The sequence below is a fragment of the Salvelinus namaycush genome, chromosome 34, assembly GCF_016432855.1.
Source record: "Salvelinus namaycush isolate Seneca chromosome 34, SaNama_1.0, whole genome shotgun sequence".
Taxonomy (NCBI): Eukaryota; Metazoa; Chordata; class Actinopteri; order Salmoniformes; family Salmonidae; genus Salvelinus; species Salvelinus namaycush.
The window spans coordinates 26,372,282-26,393,761 of record NC_052340.1 but is presented as its reverse complement, the minus strand read 5'-3'; the positions used below and the strand labels follow the sequence as shown (position 1 = coordinate 26,393,761).

Genomic DNA, 21,480 nt, shown 5'->3' with positions numbered 1-21,480 from the left:
AGAAAGCAGCAGCTCCTGTTTTATTTACCATCGTTTTAATCCTTCGACTTCAAGCTCATAAGGACATGTTTAACATGTTTTGCTTCATCCTCATTTAAATGTTCCTTCACTAAAGATGTCCAAATCATTAGGGAGATGTAGTCTTTTCTCCAATAACCATCTGGATGCCCTTTTCCTTAACTACATGTTATGAGACTGAAAAGCTCCAAGACAGAAGGTACTAGCAGACGGTCCTTTATTCTTTCCTGTCTACCAAACAAAAATTGCCGGCTGTCAGCGAAAGCATCACTCAAACTCTGCAGACATAAACTACATACATTATGATTCAAAATGTAACTGTTACGAATCCCTTTGGCCCGACAGTCTAGGGGGGATGGTAATGGGACCCGTAACACAACTCATGCAAATTATAGTGAAAACGTAACAGTGAGAACAAATAACCCAGACAACTTAATTACCGTCAAACACTAAATGTTTATTTATAAACACACGGTAAATGGGGGGGGAGCAGGAAAAGGGGCTGAGCAGGACCCAAGGAATGAAAGAATAATAATTCAAAAACACCCCAAAGCTAGACTAGCCTACTTCACAAACAGCTAACTAACCAAAAATACAGGGGGTGGTCCGCCCAGTTCTAACTAGTGTTTTTAACAATGTTTAACTACGGGTAGTGTAGCCCAAGGGCGACTTGTCTGGTTACCCCCTTTTCCCACCATCAAACAAACACTCAAACACCATAACCAAAACAATACTCACAGGTGGGGACAAAGTGACATGTAGCTGCAAAACACACAAGCGATCTACAGACAGAAGGCATGTTACAAAGAGATTGAGCTGGGGAGAAAACAACTGACAGGGGTTTTAAACCAAGGGAAAGGGACTGTGATTGGGTAAGGGAAAAGGAGCAGGTGTCTTCCGATTAGCGACTGATTGATGACTGATTGGGGAATGATTATTGTCACCTGGGAGTAGGGGAGAAGGAGAGAAAAGAAATACACACAGGATACACACAGAACACTTGTATCCGTAACAGTAACTATTTGTGTTCCAAGCAGAAAGGGACGCATTTCATCAGGGGCACAATTTTTACTGGAAACGGGGAGGACATGTCCCCCCCACATTCTGAAATTGCATTCCCTCCAGTTTTATCATTGGAATGTGATACAAAACAGGGCAATGGTGTGCTTCAGGACCATGCGGACACCTCCGAGCGGTCGGGTAGGCTGTTTGGAGTGCTTACTCGACTGGATAATAAAAAATAAAAAAACATGTCCCTCCCCCACTTCTAAAACCAAAGTTGCGCCCCTGCATTTCACTACCCATAAGCACCTCACATCTTTTCGAGTGTAGTTAATAATGCCTAGCTACTGTACCTCCCCACCACATCAATAATGTTCCAGGCTCAAGGTTAATCTAAATAAGCTCATGATCTGTCTTTCAGAGTTTGAGCTCATGCTCAGAGAAGTACTGAAAAAGCCACAGAGCTCAAGACAAGTTTGCTGTTTATATACAATGTCCTCCCTCTGCAAAAATGTATCTAATTCTCAAGTCTGAGTCAAAAAATGAAATACCACCAGCCCCAAGAAGATTTCAACCCTGCCATGAGGATTCAATCCCCACCGAAACAGATAAAGAAGTCCTTCTCACATGAAAAATATCATCTCACATTGCCCTTTACCCCAGTGGCCGAAATCCCTACCTGTGGGTTGAGTGTAGAGCTTGTAGTTCCATATATGATCATGTTCCTGGGGATGTACGGTCATGTAGCACAGCAGGTGACCCGCGCCTCACGACAGCTCTGTATGAGATGGCTCCCACTGCTAGGAGAAGGGGGCTGTGACATCCCATCAAAGCCCATCTCCCTGACACATCAAAGAGCCAGACCCAGCCTCTCTCTCGCCTCCGTGGCCCCTGGGTGAAGTCACAGGCCTGTATGATGGAGCGATAATCACATCCACCGGTGGTGCACCGCAACACTTGGAAGAGAACATTGAAACCAGGGGCTCAAAGAGGGAAATCAAACACATTCACATGACATCTACACAGCCTTTTCGCCAGCCAGGTATGGGGGGAGGTTGGATCAAACACATTCACATTACATCTACACAGCCTTTACACTAGCCAGGTATGGGAGGGAGGTTGGATCAAACACATTCACATGACATATACACAGCCTTTACACTAGCCAGGTCTGGGAGGGAGGTTGGATCAAACACATTCACATGACATCTACACAGCCTTTACACTAGCCAGGTCTGGGAGGGAGGTTGGATCAAACACATTCACATGACATCTACACAGCCTTTACACCAGCCAGGTCTGGGAGGGAGGTTGGAGGAAGGGAATGATCTGATTGCTATGGGTAGACACAGTTACCTAAAGCAAATCAAGCTTAGTGATGCTCTTCTCTCTGGTTATGGTCTAAATATAACAAGCCTCATTGTAGGAGGTTATGGGGATGACTGTAGATATTTAGATCAGAGAAAAATAACACAAGACAATATGTCTACCAATTCGAAATGAATACATTGACAGGTACAGGCTATCTCTAAAAGTGGAGTGTGTGCGTGCGTTCCGTAGTGCGTGGGTGTTGTTCAGTGGGGTCAGAGATAGCGTCGGCCCACTCCATTGTTTTGGAACAGATGCCAAGTGAATTCCTCCCACTTTCTTTTCCCTAAGTTAAATTCTCTTGCTTAAACAGTATGTTCTGTTCTGGTTCCATGTTTGTTAATGGATGCTGCACTTATGTTCTTAATGAGCCTGTCTTGCCCCTTAGTCCAGGTATACCGTCCAAGAGTCCAAGAGACTTTTGCCTCATTTCTACAGTGAGTGTGTCCACAAGCACACACACACACACACACACACACACAGTCTTGTACAGCTAACCTTTGGGGACACTCAATTCAGTCCCATTCAAAATCCTATTTACCCTTAACCCTAACCCTAACCCTAACCTTAACCCAAAAACCTAACCTTAACCATAACCCTAAACCTAAACCTAGCTCCTAACCCTAACCCTAAAACTAACCCTAGCTCCTAACCCTAACCCTAAACCTAATTCTAACCCTAACACTAATTCTAACCTTAACCCTAAACCCCACAAGAATAGTTTAACACGTCCGCACGCGCACACGCACACACACTCACTCATGAATTTTCAGGACTTTTTGGGGAGTAAAAATATATTCCCCATACAAAATCCTATTTTCCCTAAACCCAACCCCAACCCTAACCATAACTCTAACTTTAACCCCAAACCTTTAAACCTATACCTAACTTCTAACACTAACCATAACCCTTTTCAAAAATGTTCTTATTTTCCAACCTTGTCAAGACATTCTGGTGACTGGTCAGGACTTTTTGTTCCTGATAATCTAGGAAAAAATATACACACACAAACACACACAGACACATGCAAACACACACACACAGTTTCAAATAAACAGTAATTAATCATTTCATGAAACCTTTGTTTTGTCATCATTTCAGGTTATTCAAAGTCATATTGGAGGCCAGCAGATATTTGAAATTCAAGGTTCTGAATTATTAAAAAGCCCAATCCATGAACAGCCTTGGCAATGAACTGTCATGCATTTCTATGGGACCCAAGATTAAATCATGCAGCCTTGTTTACAAGTTCGAACACTGGAACACTGGAATATGAGATGCAATCTACACCTTGATTAGGATGATAGATATCCTCATTATTATTTTTGTGTAATTATTTCTATAAAGCCTACACTTTCTTGTTCTGAACATCTAACACCAGTGGGGCGGATGTTGCTTCATGACAATGATTGCAACAGCAGCTGCTCACCGATTTGACAGCTCCAACGTGCCAAAAAATCCTCTATGCGGGTGTTTACTATTCCTGGTAGCTTGATCTGATTGGCCTAGTGTTTGCTTTTAACCCAAGCAGAAATTTGATAAAGCAGAAATTTGATTATGTCAGTGACTTTTGTGATGGGTCTGTTCACTGTTAATAGCTGTGATATCTTCATAATCGCTCGGCAGGCCATTTCAGGGGAAAACAATCTCCCAATACACCGAAGAAGCTGACTCAGAGATGGTGTTACACTGCTGGGTGGTGAGTATAGCTATTTCTGTTACCAGGGATTCTTACTCAATCAGAAATCATTTAGAAAGGCAACAGTGAATAAGCTTGGAATAATACAGCCAGGATTTGTCTCCTTTCCCTGGTACCCTATGACATTATGTTTTCGGTTAATAATGATAACAGAAGAACTGTATCACCCACATAGTTCTTGGCAGTCATACAAGAAATTGTGGTTCAATGCATGCTGTATTTACAGTACAGACGGTACTAAATTCATACATTGCCTTGGATTTCTATTTCTTGTTTGTACTGTATCATTATTCTCTACCGGCTGCCTGTGCTTAGTAGTGTGTTTGTGCCCAGAGCTTCTGTGCAAGATGAGATTGTTCCACACCAATTACAAATGGTTGCTTAAGTCTGTTTCTCATGATTCGATGCACCTCTAATCCAGTTGTCAGGTAGCATGTGTAAAAATGTCAACTATTTTACAGAGCCTTGGGTGAAATCAGGACTTGCTCGCGCAGCAGCTTGTGCTTTGTACTCTCACTTCCACTAGCTCTCTCTGTTAGGAAAATAACTCCTAACCACACATACTTACAGAGGACTAAATCAATTAACAAACTAACAAACGCACACACACGCAGACAGTCAGACACAGACACCCACATAAACGTACCCACATAAACGTGCACACATGTGGGCACACACACACACACACACACACACACACACACGGTTCTCTAACAGAAACATACTGTACTGTGCTTTTGGCCATATTAGGTTTATTCCCATGAGAACACACATAAAACAGATGACATTCCACCTATGGGAGAAGTTATTTTCTCTAATGATAAAGGAGCTTTATGCAAATGGCATAAATATGATGCTACAATGTCACAGTGAAATAAAATACATTGATGGAACAAGTGTTTGGAGAAATGCAAATAAATGTTATAGAAGGGGGGAGAAGGGTTCAATTTAAGATATTTGTCATCTTAGCTATCATCAACATATTGGTTTACAATATCTGTAGAAATTGTTCATTGTAGTTTGCATGCCTAGAAAATACCCTGTATTATTAGTAGTGTATTAAACTTGCTATGTCGAGGGGACAGTTTATTATCATGCAAGCTCTGTCATACACATCCTCAAAAGAAAACTGTAGAAAATGTGACACACAGGACAAGTGACAGAGTCATACACGCTCTTAAGCAGAGACAACAGTAGCTAGCTGAGTCCAGACCAGGACTATGGGTAGAATAAAACTGAATCTGGACATCTGCAAAATATCTGTACGCGACCAATACAATTGCATTTTATTTAGATTTGATTTAAACAGAACTAACCAAAGGTGAAGTAAGACGAATAGCACAAATAGCTTGTATTATGTCACAGTGCAGGGAAGAAATACTTATGAGCGTACATATCATTATAAACCTGCTTGTATCATCAGTAGCCTATACTCAACACCATGCACTAAAATATGCACCAGTCAGGGGCAGGAGGGGGGACAGGGATGGAGGGAAGGGGGGCATATCAGGGTCACAGGACTTGTGCTTATGTATCATGAATATCAAAATGAGGTACTGCCCGTTCCCCTGGGTCCAATACTGAGGGACTCTCTGGGTCCTGTGTTTTGCTCTAGTATATTTGTCACACGTAATGCGATTAAGCATGACAGTGGAACCGCAAGGGAGATTGGACAAAATACGAGGGTGATTGGACAAAGAGACAGCGCTTGATCTATAGCGGGCGGCGAGCTGAACTGAGCTGAGCTCTACTTCCTGCCTACAGGTACGAAGGAGGGCTAAAGCGCGGCTGCGTATATATTGCCTTCAGTTAAGAGTTTCCATAGTGGAGTACTGTAATAACAAAGCGTGATGGGATTGAAGATAATGATCTGGTCCGTACATATTCTGTCGGAAGCGGAATCAACAATCTCTAAATTTAGGATATTGGATAATTTGTAAGCTGTGATATTCGTTCGTCATGGCTACCTGTTCCACTTCAGGTTATACAGTATATCACTTGAGCTATTACTACTGTAATGGAAATATGTGGTCGCCTCAAATATAAAAAGACAATACGACCAATCTGGAGCATATTATGTTTGTATAATTGTGTGTGTGTGTGTGTTTGTTTGTTTGTGTGTATTTGTGTCTGCAAAACAAATATTTACTACAGATTGACACTCTAGAGAATTATTGCATGGGGAGGGGGGGGGGGGATCTTTTATCTCCAAGCAATGCAATGGAACAAGCTGGCCATTGACTAAATGAGGCATAGTCTTTAGTAACTTTGTCTCTGGTTTGGCTTATCTGAAGTAGTCAGTCCAGTCCGGGCTGGTCTTCCAGAGCTGCAGCCGAGCCGTTGATCTCTCCCCTCTCCCCTTCCTCCCCCTTGTCCACCTCTTTGGTGAGTGGGTTGTGGGTGGACAGAGGTTCCAGGGTGTAGGGTTTGGTGGGCTCGGGCGTCAGCGAAGAGAGCGTGGGGAGCAGCTGGCCCTCTCGTAGTGTAGCGGCTAGCTCTTTAGCACTGCATGACGGCGTGTTGGTCTCGTAGATGTCGTGGAAGCTGTTGTAGTCCACCTCGTAGAAGCCCTTCTCCAGAGACAGGACTGGGGTGAAACGCCAGCCCCACAACACCTCTTTGTCCAGATAAGAGCTCCGGGCCTGGCAGGTCATCCCTGTTAACACACACAGATGCGATCACACGTGCACACACACAAACGCACATGCACACACAGAAATACACACACACACACAAACACAGAAAAGGAGAGCCAGATGGAGGGAGGAAGAGGAATAGTAAATTATTCACAAACAACACTCCAGAGTCAATAACGGTCTGAGGTCTCAGGATCAACAAACAGAGAGGATCAGTGAGAATAAGATATGAGGAGCATCAGGACTGAGAGGTCCAAGAAGATATATTCCACCTGGGATTCTCTGTGTGTCTATGCTAATGTCCATACCTCTGGAGAATCTGTCTCATAACCTGATAGGATTCCAAAGTGTGCTCTACAAAGCATTGTAAGTTAGATCTTACTAACCATTCAGCCTGCTGTAGTGTCCAACTTAATTGATGGGGAATACAGTATCTATCCAAATTGAGTATGTAGCATATAATGTATTGCCCTACCAAGCAAAAGGGCAGTAACTGCACATTTGGTCAAAAAACATTTTTATACATTTAATACATGCTTTATCATGTGGACAAATATCCTGCCTCCATTGTGTTGTGTTATGGAGAAAATGGGGGGGGGGGGGGGGGGGGCTCATCACTTACGTCAGTTACTGCCTTTTACCTTGGTTTCACCGAGCTTTGGGCTGCAGTGTCTATGGTTTACCTTGGCAGTATTGATTGTTCTTTGCTGATACAAGTATCAAACTATATGAAACTGACAGACATATACAAATAAATCTATGAACACAAGTTTGTGTAAAAAAAATTGTAATAGAAATGTATTCCAGTGGGTGTACCAAGGTCAAAGGTCATGTCAGAGGTCAGGGTCAATATGAATAAAAAATAAGACAACAAATAATCACATATCCAGTGATCTGCCTACAACTAATTTGGTTGGACAATAAAAAAACTTGAAAGCCATTTTTATCAGTTCCACTCAATTAGCTGCTCTTTTCTTTGGTAGGGGCGAACACTGGAGGTTCCTCATGGTAATTGACAGCACACAGCGTCCTAAACAATCAATTGATCTGCGAAGCCAACTGCTTCTTTAGGGAACTGCATAGGATCATTTTTTCTTGGTGAATCACTGAATAAACATCTCTTGGTCTGTTGGGGAAAACAAAGACCCACCTATCTGCTGTGATCTAGAGCTAAATAACAGCATCTTCAGGAGCCTGCTACACTCCTGCTGTGATTACATCAGGGCATAGTAAATCCATTACTCTGAGTGGGAAGAAGAAGACAAACACTATCAATTCTATGGGAAGAGATAGAAAGATGTGATATGGTCCAGTTGACTCAGCCTGGTCTTATAGACAAGAAGTAACATAGTAAAGGTAAATCCGGGACACTCAAATTAGTCTGATATGCTACGTTTGGTATGGTTACATAAGACAGATGATTACTTAAGGCAAAACAAAGGTTGCTAACTTTAGCCACCTAGCCACCTAGCTAGAATTCGTAACATATCATACATACATTTAGCAAATTTGAACCATCAAATCAAATGTTATTTGTCACATGCGCCGAATACAACAGGAAATACTTACTTACCCTTAACCAACAATGCAGTTCAAGAAATAGAATTAATACAATATTTACTAAATAAACTAAAGTAAAAAGAAACAAAATAAAATAACAATAACGAGGCTACAGTTGAAGTCAGAAGTTTACATACACCTAGGCCAAATACATTTAAACACATTTTTTCACAATTCCTGACATTTAATCCTAGTAAAAATTCCCTGTCTTAGGTCAGTTAGGATCACCACTTTATTTTTAGAATGTGAAATGTCAGAATAATAGTATAGAGAATGGTTTATTTCAGCTTTTATTTCTTTCATCACATTCACAGTGGGTCAGAAGTTTACATACACTCAATTAGTATTTGGTAACATTGCCTTTAAATTGTTTAACTTGGGTCAAACGTTTCAGGTAAGCTTCCACAAGCTTCCCACATTAAGTTGGGTGAATTTTGGCCCATTCCTCCTGACAGAGCTGGTGTAACAGAATGAGGTTTGTAGGCCTCCTTGCTCACACACGCTTTTTCAGTTCTGCCCACAAATTTCTATGGGATTGAGGTCAGGGCTTTGTGATGGCCACTCCAATACCTTGACTTTGTTGTCCTTAAGCCATTTTGCCACAACTTTGGAAGTATGCTTGGGGTCATTGTCCATTTGGAAGACCCATTTGCGACCAAGCTTTAACTTCCTGACTGATGTCTTGAGATGTTGCTTCAATATATCCACAAAATGTTCCTGCCTCATGATGCCATCTATTTTGTGAAGTGCACCAGTCCCTCCTGCAGCAAAGCACCCCCACAACATGATGTGGCCACCCCCGTGCTTCACGGTTGGGATGGTGTTCTTCGGCTTGCAAGCATCCCCCTTTTTCCTCCAAACAAAACAATGGTCAATATTGCCAAACAGTTATATTTTTGTTTCATCAGACCAGAGGGCATTTCTCCAAAAAGTACGATCTTTGTACCCATGTGCAGTTGCAAACCGTAGTCTGGCTTTTTTTATGGCGGTTTTGGAGCAGTGGCTTCTTCTTGCCTGAGCGGCCTTTCAGGTTATGTCGATATAGGACTCGTTTACCTGTGGATATAGATACCTTTGTACCTGTTTCCTCCAGCATCTTCACAAGGTCGTTTGCTGTTGTTCTGGGATTGATTTGCACTTTTCGCACCAAAGTACGTTCATCTCTAGGAGACACAACACGTCTCCTTCCTGAGCGGTATGACCGTTGCGTGGTCCCATGGTGTCTATAGTTGCGTACTATTGTTTGTTCAGATGAACGTGGTACCTTCAGGTATTTGGACATTTCTCCCAAGGATGAACCAGACTTGTGGAGGTCTACAATTCTTTTTTCTGAGGTCTTGGCTGATTTATTTTGATTTTCCCTTGATGTCAAGCAAAGAGGCAGTGAGTTTGAAGGTAGGCCTGGAAATACATCCACAGGTACACCTCCAATTGACTCAAATGTTTTATATTTTATTTTACCTTTATTTAACTAGCAAGTCAGTTATGAACAAATTCTAATTTGCAATGACGGTCTAGGAACAGTGGGTTAACTGCCTTGTTCAGGGGCAGAACGACAGATTTTTACCTTGTCAGCTCGGGGATTTAATCTTGCAACCTTTTGGTTACTAGTCCAACGCTCTAACCACTAGGCTACCTGTCGCCTGTCGCCTGTCAATTAGCCTATCAGAAGCTTCTAAAGCCATGACATAATTTTCTGGAATTTTACAAGCTGTTTAAAGGCACAATCAATTTAGTGTATGTAAACTTCTGACCCACTGGAATTGTGATACAGTGAATTTTAAGTGAAATAATCTGTCTGTAAACAATTGTTGGAAAAATGACTTGTGTCATGCACAAAGTAGATGTCCTAACCGACTTGCCAAAACTGTAGTTTGTTAACAAGAAATGTATGGAGTGGTTGAAAAACGAGTTTTAATGACTCCAACCTAAGTGTATTTAAACTTATGACTTCAACTGCATATACAGGGGGTACCGGTACCGAGTCAATGTGCGGGGGTATAGGTTAGTCGAGGTAATTTGTACATGTAGGTAGGCGTAAAGTGACTATGCACATACTATATACTGTCTATACCATATTATACGTTTTGCAAAATTGTTACATATTGTACGTTTAGTAAATTTGTAACATGCTGTATAATATGGATTGTGACTCGTGACATATCATATGAAATGTGTGGTGGACATCCACAAATTACGTACAGAATAATACAAAATGCTCTGTAACCTGGTTGGTTGACTCTGAAACCAGTGTTTGTTCATGTTTCAAATTAAGCAATAAACCCACTTTATAATGTACAATGGATGTTTTCCATACAATTTCAAAATCTAGGTAACATGTGAATTATATGTGGGCTGAGTGTGCATTATACAAATGTGTCTGGACTACACAAGTAAACTCTATGTGATTATATCATGCAAATATCTTTTTTTACATAATACAACAATATACTATATTTAACATATTCATGAATCTGTTAGTAATTCTGTTTTAAGTTGGACGCGCTCTTCTTTGAAATCGCACAGAAGGAGAGATTTTGGGGAAGAACGTTCAGTAATCAGACAAAACTGTATTTTATCTCTCTCCCCACCCTCCCTCCCTTTCATATGCCTAGGACTAAGTTTCTTCTCTCTTTTAAAGCGATGCATACCCAAGGACATCTCTATATAGATTTCAACATTTACACAACAACAAAGATATTGGATAAAGGAATAAAACAGACACATTTGGTCTATAAATAAGGGGAAATTGTTTCATCCCCCAACTCTTCTGAGAACATTAAAAACAACAGCAGTGCATGTAGGCAACAATAAACACAACAGGAAGCTCTTTGATGACTAGGGTCTTTGGGCGTAGCAGCTCCACTCGCTACATCATTATCAGCAGGGCATTCTTATTTGTGATTAAACACAAAAATACTGTATATTCCACATTTTAAAAAATGACTTTGAAGTAAATCAGTGCATGTTGTTCACCACCATTTTTCAACAGCTCTTCTCAGAGTTGGGATTGGAACAATCCATGGACTTTTATAACACTACGCCACGGGGGTCTCTACACACCCCTCCCACCCCTCCTCTCCATCCCCATCCACAGTCACTTCTCAGGGCCATCAAGCTTGAAGAGGCATGTGTGGGAGAGAGATGTCACCTCTGCAACATTCATTTAGCATCCAGCAGCAGCACAACAGAGCCCATTCACCCACATACTGGACCTGGATCCCTCTTAAGCCTGGGAGTCAATAGAACACTGGAATGTGTTTCTGGCCCCTTAAAAACACTGGCCATCACCTCAAGGCCAGGGTTCCTCTGGCTATTTTTATCTAGAGAGCTGTGTGTGTGCTGCAGTGAGTTCAGCTGACACAATGGAACGCTCGTACGCGGGCACACATGCACACACAGCACTGGGTAACACAGTTTCTCTGGATCAAATAATATAGTCAGTCCACCCTCAAAACACTAGCTTACTAGGGATTGTTTCATTATAAAGTGTACTATCTATAGCTACTATATACACCATATTTAGCTGCTATTTATAAACTTTTTATACAAATTACACATCAAATAGCCTAACAATGTGGAAAAAAGTAGTCGGCTTGATGATATTTTCAACCACTATTTATCGTTGAATTTAGCGGGTTTTGTCTGGCTAATAGCCTACACAAATGGGCTGCAATAATCAAGGTAAATTAAATTACATTAAATTAAATCCAACTTGCTGTTTTGTGTGCAAATGTTTTCACCACCGGTTAAAGGTCCAGGTTGTGCGCAAGACTGTTTTCTATACTGAGTATTAGCAACCCAGAGAGTCTTTCCTGAAACGTTATAGGCCTATGTCCATTGCGCTGCACACAATTTAAACTTAGTGTTGAATAATGCATCCCAAGATATAACAGAGATAAGGGACTATTGATATTTGCAACCACACAATTCAAAAACTGGTTCACCAGTATGAATAAAATCAAGCCCTCAAGAACTGTTGTCCGCTAGGTATGATAACCTCCTTGCATCTGCTAATTTATTGGCTGTCCCGTGTCCAGACGACCTGTCCCCAGAGCTTCCTATACAGTTAATCTCTTTCCATAACGTGTTGAGGCCAGCAATTAAAGAGAATGAGATGCTCAATTAAAGATGTTGCAAAACTGCTGTATTTGAAGCACAACTCCCTTCTACCCAGTTTCCCTGATGGTGCTACTGCAATCCAGCTGTTTTTACCATCCCTGTAACTTCTACAGAGATTGTTTTCTAAACAAAAACTCATAAAGAACTACCTAAGAAGCATTAGGCTCTCAGTCTGAGAATGAAAAAAATCACTTTCAAGGCCTGAGGCACTTTTCCAGTCACATTCCTGAAGCCCAAGAAACAAACACTTAGCTTCCTAGTACATATGGATATTAAAACGTTTTATGAATGACTTCTTGGAGGGTTACTATCAAAATTATTTAAAAAACAAAATAATAATAGACATCGGTGATAGGCTCGTGGGCCCCCCTGCCGTGCAGGGGCTGCGGGGGTGTTCGGTACGACAGTAACACATGCACCCACACACACAGAATGACGGCTGGTAACACGATGCAGGCTGCACGGGGACACAAAACACCCTGTTTTCTCTTGTACATTGCAATACCTAATCTAAGGAAGTCTCTAGATTTTGCTCGCCTGAAGTAGAGTAAATTGGGATAAATTGCATGCCACACTACTTGCCTAGAGAGTTCTCAGCTATACTTTTCGTGGCTGTTTATTTACCACCACAGACAGATGCTGGCACTAAGACCGCACTCAGTCAGCTGTATAAGGAAATAAGCAAACAGGAAACCACACACCCAGAGGCGGTGCTCCTAGTGGCCGGAGACTTTAATCCAGGGAAACTTAAATCAGTTCTACCAAATCTCTATCAACATGTTAAATGTGCAACCAGAGGGAAAAAAATTCTAGATCACCTGTACTCCACACACAGAGACACGTACAAAGCTCTCCCTCGCCCTCCATTTGGTAAATCTGACCACAACTCTATCCTCCTGATTCCTGCTTACAAGCAAAAATTAAAGCAGGAAGCACCAGTGACACGGTCTATAAAAAAAATGGTCAGATGAAGCAGATGCTAAACTACAGGACTGCTTTGCTATCACAGACTGGAACATGTTCCGGGATTCTTCCGATGACATTGAGGAATACACCACATCAGTCACTGGCTTTATCAATAAGTGCATTGAGGACGTCGTCCCCACAGTGACTGTACGTGTACATACCCCAACCAGAAGCCATGGATTACAGGCAACATTCGCACTGAGCTAAAGGGTAGAGCTGCCGCTTTCAAGGTGCGGGACTCTAACCCGGAAGCTTACAAGAAATTCCGCTATGCCCTGCGACGAACCATCAAACAGGCAAAGCGTCAATACAGGGCTAAGATTGAATCATACTACACCGGCGCCGACGCTCGTCGGATGTGGCAGGGCTTGCAAACTATTACAGACTACAAAGGGAAGCACAGCCGCGAGCTGCCCAGTGACACAAGCCTACCAGACGAGCTAAATCACTTCTATGCTCGCTCCGAGGCAAGCAACACTGAGGCATGCATGAGAGCATCAGCTGTTCCGGACAACTGTGTGAGCACGCTCTCCGTAGCCGACGTGAATAAGACCTTTAAACAGGTCAACATACACAAGGCTGCGGGGCCAGACGGATTACCAGGACGTGTGCTCCGGGCCAACTGGCAGGTGTCTTCACTGACATTTTCAACATGTCCCTGATTGAGTCTGTAATAGCAACATGCTTCAAGCAGACCACCATAGTCCCTGTGCCCAAGAACACAAAGGCAACCTGCCTAAATGATTACAGACCCGTAGCACTCCCGTCTGTAGCCATGAAGTGCTTTGAAAGGCTGGTAATGGCTCACATCAACACTATTATCCCAGAAACCCTAGACCCACTCCAATTTGCATACCGCCCAAACAGATCCACAGATGATGCCATCTCTAATGCACTCCACACTGCCCTTTCCCACCTGGACAAAAGGAACACCTATGTGAGAACGCTGTTCATTGACTACAGCTCAGCATTCAACACCATAGTACCCTCAAAGCTCATCACCAAGCTAAGGAACCTGAGACTAAACACCTCCCTCTGCAACTGGATCCTGGACATCCTGACAGGCCGCCCCCAGGTGGTGAGGGTAGGTAGCAACACATCTGCCACGCTGATCCTCAACACTGGAGCTCCCCAGGGGTGCATGCTCAGTCCCCTCCTGTACTCCCTGTTCACCCATGACTGCATGGCCAGGCACGACTCCAACACCATCATTAAGTTTGCTGACGACACAACAGTGGTATTCCTGATCACCGACAACGACGAGACAGCCTGTAGGGAGGAGGTCAGAGACCTGGTCGGGTGGTGCCAGAATAACAAGCTATCCCTCAATGTAACCAAGACTAAGGAGATGATTGTGGACTACAGGAAAAGGAGCACCGAGCACGTCCCCATTCTCATCGACGGGGCTGTAGTGTAGCAGGTCGAGAGCTTCAAATTCCTTGGTGTCCACATCAACAACAAACTAGATTGGTCCAAACACACCAAGACAGTCGTGAAGAGGGCACGACAAAGCCTATTCCCCCTCAGGAAACTAAAAAGATTTGGCATGGGTCCTGAGATCCTCAAAAGGTTCTACAGCTGCAACATCGAGAGCATCCTGACCGGTTGCATCACTGCCTGGTACGGCAGTTGATTGGCCTCCGACCGCAAGGCACTTCAGAGGGTAGTGCGTACCCTGGGGTGACCCCAGCCACCCTAGTCATAGACTGTTCTCTCTACTACCGCATGGCAAGCGGTACCGGAGTGCCAAGTCTAGGACAAAAAGGCTTCTCAACAGTTTTTACCCCCAAGCCATAAGACTCCTGAACAGGTAACCATATGGTTACCCGGACTATTTGCATTGTGTGCCCCCCCAACCCCTCTTTTACACTGCTGCTACTCTCTGTTTATCTTATATGCATAGTCACTTTAACTATACATTCATGTACATACTACCTAAATTGGCCTGACCACCCAGTGCTCCAGCACATTGGCTAACCGGGCTATCTGCATTGTGTCCCACCACCCGCCAACCCCTCTTTTTACGCTTCTGCTACTCTCTGTTCATCATATATGCATAGTCACTTTAACGATACCTACATGTACATACTACCTCAATAAGCCTGACTAACAGGTGTCTGTATATAGCCTTGCTACTCTTTTTTCAAATGTCTTTTTACTGTTGTTTTATTTCTTTACTTACCTACACACACACACACACACACACATACATTTTTTTCCGCACCATTGGTAAGTAAGCATTTCACTGTAAGGTCTACACCTGTTGTATTCGGCGCACGTGACAAATAAACCTTGATTTGATTTGATTTGAATACCTGCTGATGTGTGTTTTCTGTTCAGTTTGTCAAGGAGGATTAAAAAGTAAGCTTATTCGCTTAGCTAGGCTTGAATTGTAAATGGTAGAGGGTCTCATAAGATGTTGATTTGTGATATAGTATTTGAAGCAGGTTCTAATAAACAGTGTACTGACATATTAATAATGTGCTGAGAGAATGATAATCAGAGTATCTTACAAGACCATTTGATGTATTCACTTTATAACTGTTGCTGTTGCATTGACAAAGACATGGATATAATGTTCTTTGACAAGATAAATCATCATCTTGTTTTCTAATTATCTGAAATGCTCAAGGTGAGAGAAATGACATTTGTCAGTGGAATAAGTGGCTGACTCAGTTTTTTTTTTTTTTTTATCTTCAGGGTGATAGGTTGTCAGTGATATAAGCAAATGTCAGATTTTATTTTTGTCAATGAGATTATGCTTATGCAATCAGATGCTTGCTGCAGGGCTATACATGTCCACGGTGCAAAAATTGTACATGAAAAGGGCAGTTTACTGTACTTCAAGAGATGGAGATGTGTTTTGCATTGGGGCTGTTTAGCATGCCCTCGGCCTGGCTATAGGAATGGATCCCACGAACCATGCAGATGATTCCACTATTAATCTGAAAATCATTAGGATTTTGTCAACAGCACATTAACTACAGTACTAGCCTAGTAATTTAGCACTACAGCAGAGAATGTACCCCATCTAGAAGCTATCTAGCCATAATAGAGCAGAATAACAAACTCATACATTTATAATGACAAGTGTGGACATATATTCAAAAGTTGCTGCAGCATGGGGGTTACTGTAATGGTGTCTTTGACCTTATAATACATCCACTGGTTGTTAACTCTGAGTAACGAATCGAAAGTGAGCTATCATTACCCAGTCCAGGTACTGTGGGCTTCGATCCAACAGTAAGAGTTGTAGGCTTCTGCTTTCTCTGGCTTATAGCCGACACCAAGATGACTGATCACTTGGGCCATTCGTCAGATGCAGTACTTTGTAATTTACACAAAGTCCACAAAATCAATGTCATTAGCAAGAGCCGACCATATTGATTTCCTCCCCTGCAGATGAACAACATTTAATGCAAAATGGTTGAAGGCCACAATTCCCAGGTCAGGAGAGGTCCTTCTGTTAATTCCTGTGAGAAAAGCTTGTGATTGCTTGTGTAAGACCCCTTTAGTATCATGACATAGTGGAGGAGGGATTACTCAACGATCAGTGATTGACATGACGACATGTGCCCAGCATGCCATGCTCCTACTGGTCAAGAGGAAAGCGATGCGATTTACTGCCTGAGTCTAGGCATCAGGCATGGTGTGAGTGTGAGGGTTGACTACTGGTGGTATGGAAAGAAAAATGAAATAAATACAAATCCTAAAAGAACTAGAGCAGAAATGTTCAGATGCATGAAAAGCCATGCCAGATCAAATTAGAGGTTGGAGATTTCTGTATTTTAAAAATAGGGGAAGATGAAACGTAAACTGAAAATCCTCTGTCCACCGATGAAAATATTCCTAATTATGCTACTATGTATTTCTTGTAGTCACTGCATTTACACTGTATTTACAAGATGGGGAGAGATACTGCACATTCAGAAAGTATTCAGACCTCTTGACTTTTTCCACGTTGTTACATTACAACATTATTCTAAATTTGATTAAATTGTTTTTTTCAACGATTACAGCCTCAAGTCTTATTAGGTATGATGCTACAAGCTTGGCACAGCTGTATTTGGGGAGTTTCTCCCATTCTTCTCTGCAAATCCTCTCTAGCTCTGTCAAGTTGGATGCACAGCTATTTTCAGGTCTTTCTAGAGATGTTTGATCGAGATGTTTGATCAGGTTCAAGTCCGGGCTCTAGCTGGGCCACTTAAGGACATTCATAGACTTGTCCCGAAGTCACTCCTGCGTTGTCTTGGCTGTGTGCTTAGTGTCATTGTCCTGTTGGAAGGTGAACCTTCATCCCAGTCTGAGGTCCTGAGCACTCTGGAACAGGTTTTCATCAAAGATTTCCCTGTACTTTGCTCCCATCTCCACAGAAGGACTCTAGAGCTCTGTCAGAGTGACCATCAGGTTCTTAGTCACCTCCCTGACCAAGGCCCTTGTCCCCCATTTGCTCAGTTTGGCTGGGCGGACAGCTCTAGGAAGAGTCTTGGTGGTTCCAAACCTCTTCCATTTAAGAATGATGGAGGCCACTGTGTTCTTGGGGACCTTTCAATGCTGCAGAATTGTTTTTTTTACCCTTCCTCAGATCTGTGCCTCGACACAATCCTGTCTGGGAGCTCTACGGACAATTCCTTCGACCTCATGACTTAGTTTTTGCTCTGACATGCACTGTCAACTGCGGGACATTATATACACAAGTGTGTGCCTTTCCAAAACATATCCGATCAATTGAATTTACCACAGGTGGACTCCAAATAAGTTGTAGAAACAACTCAAGGGTTCTCATTGCAAACAGGATGCACATGAGCTCAATTTCGAGTCTCATAGCAAAGGGTTGAATACTTAAGTAAATAAGGTTTTCACTTTGTCATTATGGGCTATTGTGTGTAGATTGCTGAGGATAAAAAAAAAAAATTTTTAGAGTAAGGCTGTAACGTAACAAAATGTTGAAAAAGTCAAGGAGTCTGGGTACTTTCCAAAGGTCCTGTATGTCAGTAATAAAAAGATGTTCTGCGTTTTTGACAAAGATCAACTGCACTAGTTGTTCACGCTCTGGTCTTGCCCATCGTGATTACTGTCCGGTAATATGATCAGGTGCAACAAATAAAGACCTTCGAAAGCTGCAGCTGGCTCAAAACAGAGCAGCACTCCTTGTCCTTAATTGCACACACAAAACGAACATCAACAACATGCATGATATTCTTTCCTGGTTGAGGAGAGATTGACCACTTCTCTTTTTGAGAAACATTTGTATGTTAAAAATGCTTACTCACTTGTATAATGTATTTGCATACATTTTAATCATTTAGCAGACACTCTTATCCAGAGCAGCTTACAGCAGCAATTAGGGTTAATATCAGGATAAGGTAAGACCCAGATGCAGACCATGTTGAAGTAACAATGTTAATTACAACAACAGAGCTAAGGTACCGGACGGCAGGCAGGCCCAGGGTCAGGTCAGGCAGAGGTCGGAAATCCAGATAGGGGTAAAGGTACAGGACGGCAGTCTGGCTCAGGGTCAGGGGCAGGCAGAGTGGTCAGGCGGGCGGGTTCAGGGTCAGGACAGGCAAGGGTCAAAAACCAGGAGGGTGAGAAAAAGAGAGGCTGGGAAAAACAGGAGTTGACAGGACAAACGCTGGTAAGCTTGACAAACAAGACAAACTGACAACAGACAAACAGAGAACACAGGTTTAAATACACATGGGATAATGGGGAAGATGGGCGACACCTGGAGGGGGGTGAAGACAAGCACAAAGACAAGTGAAACAGATCAGGGCGTGACAGTACCCCCCGCTCTGGGGTGCCACCTGGTGTCCTACCTGGGCGCATACCTGGTTGACCGGGGTGCCGGCGGTGGAAGTCGGCGACGAGGGCTGGGTCCAGGATGTCTCTAGCGGGGACCCAGCCCTCTCCTCCGGGCCATAACCCTCCCAGTCAACCAGGTACTGGAAACCTCTGCCCCGTGGTTGAACACTCAGGACGCGTCTCACTGTGTATGTCGGATGGCCATTGACGACACAGGGAGGAGGGTTAGGCCTAGAAATGGAAGACAAAGGACCATGAGACATGGCCTTAATACAGGACACATGAAAGGTGGGGTGTATACGAAGGTTACGGGGCAATCAAAGACGAACAACAGAGGGGCTAATAATCTTGGAGATGGGGAAAGGGCCGATGAACCAGGGGGACAGTTTGCGAGACTCCACCCGGAGGGGCAGTTCCCGGGTGGAGAGCCATACCTTCTGCCCGAGATGATACCGGGGAGCCGCTTGTCGTCGATACCTGGAGGTGGTCTTGAGGAGGGCCGACCGCACTTTCCTCCAGGTACGACGACAGTGGTGGACAAACATCTGGGCAGAAGGTATTCCAACCTCTTCTTGCTCAGGGAAGAGCGTGGGCTGATACCCTAGGGTACACTCAAAGGGAGATAGGCCCGTGTCAGAGCAGGGAAGAGTGTTGGAGGCTTAGTTGACTCACACAAGCTGCTGGCTCCACGTGGTGGGGTTTGCGGAGACCAGGCAGCGCAGGGTGGTCTCGAGGTCCTGGTTGGCTCGCTCCGACTGGCCGTTGGACTGGGAGTGGAACCCAGAGGGCAGGCTTGCCGACTGTGGTGCTGGGGTGAAGCTGTGGTGAAACGATGTTTGAGGTCCAGTCAGCAGTTGGGAACCACGTGAACGGAACCTTGGCCGAGGTGAGTGCTGACAGGTGGGAAGCCAGGGTGCTGTAACCCTGGAAAAAGCGGCAATAGAAATTGGCGAACCCCAGGAAACATTGCAGCTGCACCCTGGACGTAGGCTGAGGCCAATCCATCATTGCTCTCACCTTCCCGGGATCCACCTGGACAATCCCAGCAGAGATCATATAATCCAGAAAGGGGATGGTGGAGCGATGGAACTCGCACTTCTCCGCATTCACAAACATCTGATTCTCCAGAAGGCGCTGAAGGACCTGCCTGACTTGGAGCAAGTGTTCTTGAGGGGAGTGGGAGAAGACGAGGATGTCTTCAATGTCGACGAAGACGAACTGGTTCAACATGTCGCAGAGAACATCATTCACCAGAGCCTGGAACACAACAGGGGCGTTGGTGAGGCCAAAGGGCATGACCAGATACTCGTAGTGGCCACTGGCTGTGTTGAAGGCGGTCTTCCACTCGTCCCCCTCTCCTATCTGCACCAGGTGGTAGGCGTTCCGTAGATCCAGCTTGGAAAACACAGTGGGCCCCTGGAACAGCTCGATGGCCGAGGAGATGAGTGGTAGCGGGTAACAGTTTGTAACTGTAATGTCGTTGAGTCACCGGTAATGAATGCACGGGGGTAGGGTCTTGTCCATTTTCTCCATGAAGAAGAAGCCTGCTCCGGCGGGAGAGGAAGAGGGACGGATAATCCAGCAGCTAGGGAGTCCCCAATGTAGGTATCCATAGCCTTGGTCTCCGGTCCCGAAAGAGAGTACAGACGTCCCCGGGGCGGCATGGTGCTAGATAGAAGGTCAATCCCGCAATCATAGGATCAGTGGGGCGGAAGTGACGTGGCCCGGGCCTTGCTGAACACCTCCACCTCTCCTTTCGAACCCCCAGGAAGACGTCCCGGTCCAGGTTGTGCTGACTTCAGGCAATGGGCGTGGCAGAATGGGCTCCAGCCCATGATGGCACCAGTAGACCAGTTAATGAGGGGATTGTGTCATTGGAGCCAGGATAATCCCAATACCATGGGAATCAGAGGGGACTTGATGAGCAGGAACTGGATAGCCTCGCTGTGGTTCCCTGACAACCGTAGGTGGATGGGAGTAGTGTTGTGGGTGACTCAGCCTATAGAACGCCCGTCCAGTGCTCTAACGTCCATGGGAATGGAGAGGGGCTGAGTGGGGATGTTCAGCTCGGACGCAGGGTAGCGTCCAAAAAACTCTCGTCGGCCCCAGAGTCAATGAGAACCCGGAGAGATTTGGACTGGTCTCCCCACAACAGAACGGCATGAAAAGGGGTGTGAGCAGGGGAAGCAGGAACGTCCTCCATATGGCCCACCAGAGTCCTTGCTCCTACCGGTGAGCCTGGCTTCTTTAGAGGACAAGTGGATACGAAATGACCAAGAGTCCCGCAATACAGACAACTCTTCG

The 21,480-nt window shown here is 44.1% G+C and overlaps 1 protein-coding gene across 1 annotated transcript in view; it reads right to left on the bottom strand.

Moving 5' to 3' along the window:
• Positions 1 to 6,384: 6,384 nt before the first annotated feature.
• LOC120028464 (G protein-activated inward rectifier potassium channel 4-like) overlaps positions 6,385 to 21,480 on the bottom strand; it is a 41,361-nt gene continuing 26,265 nt past the window's right edge. Inside the window, exon 4 of the mRNA XM_038973673.1 lies at positions 6,385 to 6,743. Coding sequence (XP_038829601.1) covers positions 6,385 to 6,743 — 359 coding nt within the window. The remainder of the gene's footprint in view (positions 6,744 to 21,480) is intronic.